At 58.2% G+C, this 12,214-nt stretch overlaps 1 protein-coding gene across 1 annotated transcript in view; it reads left to right on the forward strand.

Moving 5' to 3' along the window:
• Positions 1-12,214, forward strand: part of Tmem132d (transmembrane protein 132D) — a 482,864-nt gene that overhangs the window by 418,425 nt on the left and 52,225 nt on the right. Inside the window, exon 6 of the mRNA XM_004635957.2 lies at positions 1,406-1,549. Within this exon, the coding sequence (XP_004636014.1) occupies positions 1,406-1,549 (144 nt within the window). The remainder of the gene's footprint in view (positions 1-1,405; positions 1,550-12,214) is intronic.

Consider the following 12,214-nt stretch of genomic DNA (forward strand, 5'->3'; position numbering starts at 1 on the left):
CTCTCCACTACAGCCACAGGGCAAGGACGACCACAGCCGGGCCACGGCCAGCAGGGCCACTCTCCACTACAGCCAAAGGGCAAGGACGACGACCACAGCCGGGACATGGCCAGCAGGGCCAGCTCACCACCGTGGCCCGGTGCAAGCGTCCTGAGGAGTCCAGGACAGGCTGCAATGTGGATGCCCCCAGAGACATGTGTGGGGCTTGAAGACAAACAGCCCCTGGGGACACGATGGGCACAGACATCATGCACGAGGGCTGGGGGCTGTGGCCATGTGAGATTTGGGGGCACCAGGACTCAGATCTTTCACTGTAGAAGCGAGGCCCACTTCCTGGATCTTGGGGCTCAGCTTTCCCCTTCTGCAAACCTGGCTCCCTGGGGAGCAGTGGTGTGGATCTCACCCCTCCTGGAGGACCCTAGTGGACACAGCCACGGCCAGGCCTCACCTGTCATGGCCAGACGCTGCCCAGGAGCCCTCAGGGCAAAGTACAAAGGCCTGCATGACTCAGGCCACGGTGAGCTGCACCTGTTCTGGGGCTGCCGAGCGGGGCAGGTTCTCTGCTCCCAAATCAGCCACCAGGACAGCCACGGCCTCCCCAGGGACTGCGTGGGACGCCGATTCGAGCCTGCTGGCGTGTGCGCTGACATGCATGTGTCCCCTCAGTGGGACAGTGGGACAGCCACCATGGCGGGGTAGACTCCCAAGCTGTACAGGGGCCTGGACTGGACAGAGCCAGGAGCCGCAGGGAGCTGCGCGCACACGCAGCCGCGCGAGGGCGTCGGGTGCCTTCTGCGTCCCCTGCACCTCGCAGGAGAGCACTGCTAACCTCAGCGTCTCTCACCCCCTCCCTGCCCCCCGCCAACAGCTGAAGATTAAGCTGGCACCACTGTGTGCAAGGCTAGGCCTACTTGAATCCCAGGTTCCTGACCTCGCCTCCACCACTTTCTAGCTGTGTGTTCTTGTAAATGTTACAAAAATTCTGTTTATTAAGCAGAGAGAACGACTACACCTGTCCAGTGAGGATACAGTGAGAACACCAGGGTCCTCGTTGGGGGGTGTCTGAGCCAGGCTGGTAGCACTTGGGAAGCTGAGGCAGTAGGACTGCCACCCTCAGCTTGAGCGAGACAGGCTCTGCCTCAAAATCTTAGGGCATCTGGCACTTCAGGTTGTGTTGACACAAACGTGGTGTCAATCAACTGCCCTCACTGTCTGCTCCAATCTCCATCACGACTCCTGCAGGCACGTCAGTGGGGCAAGGAGGGTTTGGGGGCTGCTGTGGTCCAAGCCAGCGCTGACCCTCCAGCCTCGGGCTGGAGGCTGCGCCAGGTGGACTGCACAACCGCAGGGCCAGGTGGCTCCATCCCCCCTGGGCTGTGACAGGACCATGTGTCTACTCTTTCAGGAGGCGGAGATCCTGAACACAGCCATCCTCACAGGGAAGACAGTGGCCGTGCCGGTGAAGGTGGTCTCCGTGGAGGAGGATGGCGCGGTGACTGGGCTGCTCGAGTCGGTGGAGTGCAGATCATCCGACGAAGACGTAGTTAAGGCAAGTTGGTGGCGAGGAGCCCACAGTCCCTTCAGATTGGTGTCCATGCGTGCTGGGGAGCTATGGGTCACCTGCGGCCCTCCTGGCCTGGCCTGGGGAAATCAGAGACCGGGGTTGAGGCCCACCCCCGGGAGGTGACCACAGGCACAGGCGGGAACTTCCATCCTGTGGACATTGCCAGTGCTTGTGACTGTGCTGGGCCAACTTGGTGGTGCAAGTGTGTGTGTGACATCTGGGCACTGAAGGTCCAGCAAGCCTGCCTAGGTTTGCAGACCAGGCCCAGGAGGGAAGGAGTTTCAGTCCCAGCCCTGTCACCCTACAGCTCACACCAGGTAGGGACACTGCCGCCACCTGCTCCCCACAGCCCCACCATGCTCCTATGACTTTCTTCCTCACTGGCTTCCTTGTTCTCTTTTTAAGTTGAATGCAAGAAAGATTTGACACCCAGGCACACTGCTAGGTGTAGGGGGCTGGGGTGCGGTGTCGGGCACTGCTGGGGCTGGGAGCAGGAGGAGGATGGGTCCGCCAAGTGCGGCACCACCCTACGCTGGGCTGCACTGGCAAAATCAGCAGCAGCCTGAGGGTGGGGCAGGCAGCCTTCCACAGGGCACGGGCAGTAGCGGCGGCGGCGGCGGCCCTGCCAGGGCCCAGCCCCTCTCTGCTCCAGGAGTCTTCCTGCCTACCCAAAGGCAGTCACCAGACGCGAACTGCGTCCCCACCAAGCACTGGGTCCTGGCCAAGATGGCGGGGCCTTGAAACCTGGGGGCCCAGCCCTGTCCTTACGGGGTTCCGTGAGAAGGCCCAGGCACAGGAAGCCAAGGAGACATGCCTGCGCCACCACTCCTGCCTTGCTGCGCAACCTTCTTCATATAGATGCGGGCAGGCGGCTTCTCCCTGGCGGTGCAGGCCGTGTCTGGGCGCTCCTTCATCCTCTGTCCCTCATGTCAGTGTCCAACCCTCGTCCTCTGTGAGCGGCCACCACCCAGCCCAGATGTCGAGGGTGACCGCCCAGCCCCCGTGCCACCTCTTGCGCGCGCATCCCCTTCCGGTCAGCAGCGAGGTGGTCAGTATCTGTCTGGTCAGGACAGGCGTCTTCAGCTTGCAGCCGCTGTGAGCAAACACCTGAGGCAGCGGCTTGCAGGCTGACTTGGCGCGCGGCCTCAGGAGGCTCAGTGCGCGGCTGGGGTCTCCACTGCTCTTGGGTCTGGGATAAGAAGCATCGTGGCGGAGGGGCCGGCAGAGAGGAGTAGCGCACCTCATGGCAGTGGAAAGGGGAAAAGAGAAGCAGAACAGGAGAAGACGGGCAGGCAGACTGCACCTGTGCCGGCAACCGCCTCCTCCTGCCTGCAGTCAGGGTGGTGTCCCCCACCCAGCTTGCTCCCTGCGAGCCAGTCATGCCGGAAGCGCCCTCACAGCCAGCCCCGGAAGCGTACTTTGGTAACTTCCCGGGCCTTTCCCCGGCCCTTCCAATTTACCTAAAGAGGAGCCACCACGTACCGCATCAGAGCCCCTCCCCGGCTTCCGGCGCTGGCGAGGATGGGCAGGGCCCCTGCAGCACACCGCCCTCGCCTGCCCCGCAATCCAGCCCTAGCGCAGTCCCCGCGGGTCTCCAGGAGGGCAGGCGCCCTGTCCTTCTGCTCTGTGTCCACCGCGTATCCGGCGGCCGGGCCCTCGCGTATGCCTCCGCAGCCTCTCCTGGCATCACTGGGAGCCGGCTGGACTCATCAGCGCAGTGCCCGCGCGCGTGCGTGTGTCCACCGGCGGCCACGCCCTGCCTGGGCTGGGCTTCTTGTCTGGCTCGACCCAGGACTGCGGCCCCCTTTGCTGATACGTCATCAGTGACAGCATGGCAGGAACACAGTAAGTGCTCCTGTTCGTGAAGGGAGAAGCTCACGTGGGCACTCCCCTGGGCACCACAGCAGCCTCCCGGAGACCCATCCTTAGGCTAACAGCATCTGGGTAATGTGCAGGACCATTCAGAGCCTCCTCTCTTGGGTGCTGCAGGCCCCGGCGACCTGGGCAGTTCTTAAAACACCCATGCTAGCCCCGGGGGGCGAACTCCGTGTCACGTGAGCTGCTGCACAAGGAAGTGCCCAGTGCCCGGGTAGTCTATGCATACTGGGGTCCCAGACAGTCTCCAGCAGAGTCCCAGCATGTCCTACTGGTGGCCCAAGGGGAGTGTGGCTCTTGCTGCTGCCCAGCACTTCCAGAGAGTGCCAGATCACACAGCTCACTCACGAGGCATCCAGTCACAGCCCTGCATCCTCCAGCACAGGGCTATTGGCTCAGGGTCCCGTACAGGTCCAGTTGGAGCCTGGAAAAGCCACTTGGAGATCCAGCAGGAGCTCCCTGTCCCCACAGCACCCCAGGAAAAGACAGCATCTAGGAGTACCAGCAGATGTCACAGCGCTTGTTTTTGCATAACGTAACTCAGGACAGGAGGCCCGCGGCCTGCACAGGGGTCATGGGGCTGCTCCATGGGGCACTGCTGCTGTCAGCGGTCCCGGAAGAAGGAAGGCCGGCCCTGGGAGCACTGGCCGGGTGTGAGGCCCCAGTGGCTAGGGGAAGGGGGCCTAGTCGCAGCCACAGGCTGGCAAGCCAGAATTCACAGCCTTGCACCCAAGGATGCGGGGTGTGAAGCTTATTTATTCCATTTCACTGGAGACCAATAGGTCCCCGATGGGAATGTTTCAGGCCCTGGCAACAGTATTTAGTGTGATTCTTGTAAAATCCACCCCAAAAACTTAAGTTCTAAAAAAAATAGTAGTCTGACATGGTTGAAAATTTCAGAGCTGGAGCTCCTTTAAAGGAGTCTTATGCAGACCTCAAAATGCAGCACCATATGCACACTCGCTCCCTCCCTGCCTCCCTTGCTCGCTTCACCTCACCCCATAGCCTCTTCTCCCTGAGTTTCATCCCCACAGATGTGCTCCTAGCCTTGGGAGTGAGACGCACACCTCAGAACCAGCTGTCATACAACAGGAAAGAACCAGAACCTTCTGGAACATTCCCCTATAAGTCCTGCCATATGCTCTGATGGGATTTATTTAGGTGACCTCTTGTCTTCCAGACAAGCTGTGCAGTCCAAGGACCCAAATACATGGTAGTAGCCCCAAGGTGAGGGAGGTCAGGAGGCTTGGGGAGGGTCCTGGGCAGATCTGAGGGCTGAGACCCCAACCGGAGCAGGCTGAGCTGTGTCCTGATAGCCTTGGGGTTGGGAAGCCACAGCGGGCCGGCTCCCCACTGGCACTTCTCACACTGGGGAGACCCAGGGCTTAGGACCACGGGAGAGGACCACGAAGGCTCCTCTAATTTTGCCCCTCACAGGCTCCAGTATCTCCACCTGAGCAGCCCATCTGCCTCCCTCTCCCAAAGGCCCCCTGATGCCAATAGGGGGACCAGGCCGCAGGGAACACGAGCTTCCCATGTGCCCTCTCCCTGGGGGGTGTTGCCCCTGACCTTGTCCCTCACTTGCTACTGTTCCCAGCCCAGGAGTCTAGGGGACTCAAAGCAAGAGGGCCCTTCACCCCTTTCCCACACGGACTCCCTTTCTGCCCATCCCCCTCCCTGACAGTGAAGTTCAGCACACGGAGCTGGGCTTCCTGCAGTCACTCCCAGCTCCTCCAACCTCCCAGCCTCTCCGGGCCCTCTCTGGCGGCTCAGCCCTCCAGTGGGAAAGCACCGTGGCCTGGGCGCCTCAGCCTCCTCTCTGCTCCTTGCTTCCACGGGCCCCACCCTCACCTCTTGCTGTTTCCTGCTCGCCATCCGCCTGTTCTCACCAGCCCCAGTGCCCACCTGTAGGACGGCTCTCCAGGAGTGTCTCTCAGCCAAAGGATCTTGTCACAGCATCTCCCATGCAGGGAGAGAAGAGGGCTGTCACTCGTGGCCTGCGCTCGGGAGGGAACACTCCTCTGTTATCAGACAAAGCACAGGGCAGAGCTGTGTGCTCCTCACTAGGGCAAGGGCAGCTGTGCGTGTACTGGGCAGACAGCTTCTCCCTGGCCCTTTGCAGAAAAAGAAGAGAAAAGAGCCAGGCACAGCGGTACACATCTCGAATCCCAGCACTGAGGAAAGCTGAGGCTGGGGGTGTACCTCAGTGGTAGAGCACTGGGTTTATCCTTAGGACCACTGGAAAAACCTGGAAACATCCCTAGAATAGTCGACAGGGGATAATATCCCTTGGCCCAAGGAAAATGATGCAGGAGTTTGCAGAGCCGGGCTGCTGGAGTGGAGCTGTGCTAAGCACCTCTGTGGTACAGACCCGGGGGTGACAGCAGGCACCACCGCCCCGCCCCTTCCTGTCTTCTCCACAAAGGGGAAGCAGCACAGCAAGTTAGGGCTGAGCGCAGCTTCCTTCGCAGAAGCAGCAGCCGGGGCCAAGGGCTCACACCACACCTGCCGGCTGAGGTAGGGATCAGGCCGGGCGGGGAGGGGCGCAGGCCGCCAGCCCCAGGACTTCAAGGCCAGAGTGACCAAGGCTTGAGCAGCCGAACCGTGGACACAGGCCTGTGAGCTTCGGATTCAGAGATTCCTAAGAGCGGTTTTTGCTATGGTGAAGGTGTGCTTCCCTATCATTTCTTTTATTTTGCTTCTTATTGTATTTACATTGTTTCTCTCATAAGGGAAACCCTGTGACCTTTAAGCTCATGTGCCTGATTTATTTCACATAATCCCGTGGTCCCATGGTGCACCCCTTTGTCTACAAATAACCCAGGTTTGTCCTTCTTTATGGCAGGGTGGTACTCCATGCTGTGCAGACGCCGCACGTCTGTATCCGTTCTTCCATTGATGGACACACAGGCTGTTTCCAAGGCTAGCTTCTGACCCTCAGGCAAAGAGGGCCGGGGCCTCATGCAGAGTATCAAAGCGCTGGGCTGATGACGAACATGAGCTCGTGTCTCGCTGCTCTTCGTCTCCCTGGACCTCACAGGTGGCCTGGGCCACAGCACTCCTGCATAATGCTTGCACGGGGGCGGTGAATGACAAAGTGAGGTTAATATTGAATCGAGAAGTGCCTGGAGGTCACACGGCACCTGCGCTTGCCTTCCCACAGTGTTTCTGGCCAAATGACTCGGCTATCCCCATGCTTTGTGCGTGGTGGGTTCCAGGGGAGTCCGATTTGGGGTGTGAGGCTTGCTGCGTGCTGAGGCGCCAAGGGCTTCCGAGTGGCTCCGCCTGGTGGTTGCAGCCCTCGTGCCCCAGCAGGGCTGCTTTTCCACTCCAGCACGGACCCGTGTAGCCGGAGCTGCAGGCTCTCGCAGTGCACTGCTATGCGCAGTCGGCGGGTGACCGGCCTGAGACACGCGAGGACTGCAAGTCCACACATGTGAAGTAGGCGCTTGCACCACGGCCGGGACGCGTGGCATTGGCACAGGCCGTTGTCTTGCTCAGGCATGCAGCATCGGGCATGAAGGTTTGGGCGACAAATCTCCACGGAAGCTAAGCGAGGCCCTCAGCCCCCGCCTGAACATGCACTCAAAACCCATCTGGGTGAGGTTCAAACCTGCTGCGCCTCGAGCCCCTAAAAGGAGGAAACACTCCTTGATTAAGACAGTGTGGATAACTAGCACCCAGCTAGTGGCGTGTTACTGTCCTTGATATGACAGAGCTGCAATGGATGGGGGATGGTAGCAGATGTGTGTGCGGTGTTACATTGAAGGCTGCTGCATCCCAGAGGGTGTTCTTTAGGACTGGTCTTTCGGGCTGTCGGCTTGGGTTGGATGGGAGCTCAGCTCTGCTCCAGATAGAGGCCCGGCTGTCCCCAGCCCCTTGGAATCCTGCAGGCTCCATCACAGCCCCGCACCCGCCATAGAGGAGGTGGCAGCCGCCACAGCTCACACCCTCTTGCCGATGTGCAATCAGGCACCTGGTTCTCTCCTGGAGCTCCCAGGGAAAGTCACTTCTGGGGCCCTGAGACACCCGCCTCAGCCGGTCTGCAGCAGCTCCTCCTCCACCACAGCCACAGCGCTGCCCTGGTCCTCTGTGGACCGACCTGGACATACAGGGCCAACGTGTCATGCCACCCACTGGCCAGAGCCCAGCTCTGTGTGCTGGCTGGCCTCACCTGTCAGGGGGCAGGCGGGGTGTCATGGCTGAGATCCAGGGTGTCCCCAAAGGCTTCCCGTGCTCAGAAGCTGGGCCTGTGGAAGGGGCTGGCTCACAGGGTGCTCTAGCTGGCTGCTCTAAGGAGGCAGGGTCTGGTCAGAAGAGGAAGGGTGCACCCTGGTCCGGGCCCCTCTCTGCTGGCTTCCAAGCACCGTGGTGTGACCCACTCTCCTCTTCCAGGCCTTTCCACCTGGCGAGTATTTCATGTTTAAGCCAACTGAGGATAAACTGCAGCTGGGCTCCAAAGTAAACCCCTCCTCCTTTAAATTGTGGGGGCTGGGCATTCATCCTAGCAACAAAGATAGTGATCATCCAAGCCATGAACTCCAAGGGGCCAACCCAGACTTCCCTGTAAGGCAGTGGAAGAGACCCAGTCCTCCCACAGCCTGGCCTGGACCAGCTCAAGTCTGCTGGGCAGTGTGCGTCTGCACCAGACAGGACGGGCTGAAAGCAGGCTCTGATGCTTGCTGGGAAGGCAGCCAGCTCGCAGAGGACGTAACCAGGGCAGGGCTAGGACAAGGCCCCGTGGTCTCGGTCACACGGCACAGCATGCTCAGAAGTTTATGTCACAGGAGGTGACATGTCATATCAGTGGTGTTGGGGGCTCCTGGGTCCCAGCACAAAGGAGAAATGGGGGTGGGGCAGTTTTCAACGTCGGCAGCAGAAATGACTGCAGGAGGTATAAACCAAAAGGGGGCAGGGTCTGGAAAGAGCCTGCTGCGCTGTAATAGATTAAATCATTGCTCCTCGCGGATTAGACCCGTGGGTGGGGCAGGGCAGGAGCCGAAAGCGATATTCGTGGGGGCAGCTGCTGCCTGGGGTAGGCAGCCTGGGCAAGCAGGTCAGTTCCCAGGATGCTGAACAGCAGATTCTGGAGGGACCTGCGTGTGTGTGACCCTCAGACACTGAAGCCCTTGCACCAGAGGCCCAGAGCCCAGGGACAGACATGGCTGGAAGCCAGTGTCCACTTACGGACAGAGCGGAGCTAAGTGTGCCCCTCGCTGTGGGTCGCTTTGGAGACTGGGAGCGACATGGATGAAGCTAGTGGCCACTCTTTGTACCCCGCGGTATGTGCAGCCCACTAACCCACCCGGGAGGCCAGCCCACGGGGCGTGTCGCGCACAGAGGGAAGCTGGCGGTGGGCTTGTGCCCTTCCGGCTCGCTGGCTCTGAAGCCACCTGCTGAGAAGGTATCTGAGTGCAACGTGGTTTTCACAAAAGAATTTCCTCCCCAGCTAAGGCTTAGGGAGGCCAGGCCAAGGACCGCTTCGAGCCCCACATGTGCAGGAAGGGCACAAGGTCTCATGGACTCGGACGCAGCCTTGGAGCCGTTTCCTGAGCGTCCTTACAGATCATGACCAAAAGGGGTACAAAAGCGGGGCCAAGCTCCATCCCAGAAGTAAAAACATGGTGCTGTGTCCTCTGCCTCCTTATTTGCTGGGTCTAGCGCCATGAGCCTTCTCGCTCTGCCCCAAAGTCAAACTCCCCATGGAAGATGAGTGGTTTGGTTTGTTTTTTTTTTTCTGTCAAGCTGTCACTGTGTAGCCAGGCTGCCTTGAACTTGCAGTGACCCTCCCGCCTCAGCCTCCCGATGCTGGGATCACAGGCACAAGGATCGAGGATTTGAATCTGCTCAGGACAGCCGAGCAGCCAGGACAGCACAGCTAACGACACTCAGGAAAGGGCGCGTCCAGAAGGGCTGCAGAGCATGGTGAGAACCTGGGATGAGTGTTCAAGACGAGAGAAGCTTTCTAGGGGAGTCTCGGAGTGTGTCTTCTACTGTCATCAGTTTTGGTAACGTGAGCATCCGCCACTTTCTAGATTATCTTACATTTATTTTAGTCTTTACTAGAATAACATATATCTAACTTATCCAACTGTGATTTCCTGAGTATTATTACTGAGAACCAGACTAAATTTAAAAAATAGTTGGAGTAAAGAAGCACGTTTGGGGGCCAGGAAGATAGCTCCACGGTCTAAGCACCCTCCTGACAAGTGAAGACACCAGGGTTCCGTCCCTCCTACTACATACTGAGCTGGTCCCCAAACCAGGTGTAGTACAGCACGCCTGTAATCCCAGCATTTAGGAGGCTGAGACAGGAAGATCACCATGAGTCCAAGCTGTGTAGCGAGACCCTGTACCAAACAAATAAATAAATCTTTAAAAACAAAAGAAACACATTTGTAAATAAAACCACAGGTGCTAGGTAGATACGGTGACAGAAAATCAAGGTCACATGCAAGGGGCAGACACCACTGTGTTTCCAAAGAAGGGGACTGTGGTTGTCACTGGCAAGTGCGGGTGAGGCCTTCTGTGGGAATGAGTGGGTGTGCCGCTCATGACACTGGCAAGGTGCCCCCAGAGGGAGAGGGGGGATGACAGTCCTGTGCCAGAGGAGGACAGTGGGGACCATCGTGCCAGCTGTGACCACACAGGAGAGAAGGTGCCCCTTGCACGCCTGCTTTTGGAAGAACAAGTGGCACGGAGTCTGGAGTCCCAGCTGTGACAGTGTTCACAGCTTGGGCTAAGTTTTTTCTTGGTACCGGGGACTGAACTCAGAACCAAGTGCCACTGAGCTAGCTCCCCAGCACTAGCCGGGGCCATGTTTCTGCGGCTCTTGTTTTGGTTTTGGTGCTAGGGATCAAACCCAGGGCCATAGGAATGGGCCACACTCAGCTGTGTGTGGATTTAATTAGTCGTGTCTTAGCCCCTGGCGTCACTTGTCCCCTGCAGCTGTGGCACCAGTGGTGCGGCACCCTCAACCCAGTGCTGGCCCAACTTCACCTCTGGCCGTGGCCGCTGTTACTAGTGACCCACCACACAGAGATCCGGGCTCTGAGCTCCTCCCGGTGCTAGGCTCCACAGCCCCTGGGACTCCTGTGTCCCCAGCAAGTAGGGCTGGGAGAGGATGGAAACACATGCCTGGAGCTCGCAGTTCCCCTGCTCGCCTCCCCGGTGAGAACCCGGCCCAGGGTCCTGCTCAGCTGCATGGCAGGGGACTGAAACCACTGCACAAGAACTCAGAGCAGCTTGCTTCTAAACTGGAAGTCATTCAATACATATGACATAGTATTTGTATTGAGTGACTATGAATACATATTCACTCTTCCTTTGATAATATGTGAAACTGTGGCTTCTAGACTGTATTAAGAAGTTAACTTTTAATGTAATTTCTGACCATACAAAATCAATTATGAAAATATAACATTATCCTTTTACCATGGACTTGCAGTGGCCACTATGGCTTCCAAGTATTGATAAGAACGCCAACTCCTACTTGCTTTGCTCTGGTCCCAGCGTGAGGTTACACGACAAACTGGAAACTGAGGCACACAGAGGTTAGGGAGTGCCCAGGCTGGAGTCCAGGCAGCCCAGCTCAGGGGCTTGGTTGGCCACCCATCACAAGGAGCGCAGACTGGCTCAGGATGAAGGAGAGGCCCAGAGGATGCTGGGAGCACTGAGCGTCCGCGTCCCCGCAGGGAAGGCTGAGATGCATACAGGGAGTCTTGCATGGCCAGCATGGTTCTGTGCTGTCTGTAGGTGAGCTCCCCACCACGGAACAGCAAGGGGCTCCCACAGATAGGGCGCGGGTGTCCTCGCCCACTCTGAGCCCCTTCAGCAGTACAGTCTGGCAGCTTAGGCCATGTTCTGCTTCTCCACTGCAGGCTCTGGGCTAGGCTGAGGGCTTGCAGCTGTGGAGACTTCATATGGAGGTTGTCTTACTTTCTTGTCACTGAAACGCAGTGTCTGACATGCACAAGTTGAAAGTGGAGAGGTTTCTATGGCTCAGAGATTTCAGAGGTTTCAGTCCATAGTAGGATGGTTCGATGGCAGCGTGAAGTGCTCACCACAGGGCAGCAGGAGGCAGAGAAAGCTGAGGGGAGGGAGGCCATGCCCTCCAGGCCATGCCCCCCAGCCCCACCTCCTCCAACCAGGTTCCACCTCCCCAAGTCACATTCAGCTATAAGCTCCTCTGGGCACTAAGCCATCTATGAGTATCAGCCCCCCATGACCCAATCACCTCACTGAACCCCCACTAGACAAACATAAGGCTTTGAAGGGACACCTAGCTCTAAGCCGTAACAGAGATTTCCCATGGTGCTCTTGAAGCAAAATATCTTCAAGAAGACAGGAAAACTCCCAGGGCCTCAAGGCTGTATCAGGAGAGATGCATTGCATTTCCTTGCAAAGCTGCTTAAATTCGGGGCTAAAGAGAAAAGCAGATAGTGGATGGACAGATGATATAGAAGAGGGATGATATATGGGCAGGTGGTGGATAGAAGGTACCTGATACACGGACAACAGGTAGCTAGTGGGAGTTCTAGACACTTGCATAGATGGCAGCTGGGTGAATAGGAGCATAGGTAGGTGATAGATGATGCATGGATGGAGAGAAACGTGCATAGATGGTGGATGGGTGGTTGGACGGACGGATGGATGGATGGATGGATGGATGGATGGGTGGGTAGGTGGATGGATGGATGGATGGATGGATGGATGGATGGATGGGTGGGTGGATGGATGGATGGATGGATGGGTGGGTGGATGGATGGATGGATG

The sequence above is a fragment of the Octodon degus genome, unplaced genomic scaffold, assembly GCF_000260255.1.
Source record: "Octodon degus isolate 3935 unplaced genomic scaffold, OctDeg1.0 scaffold00076, whole genome shotgun sequence".
NCBI classification, from domain to species: Eukaryota; Metazoa; Chordata; class Mammalia; order Rodentia; family Octodontidae; genus Octodon; species Octodon degus.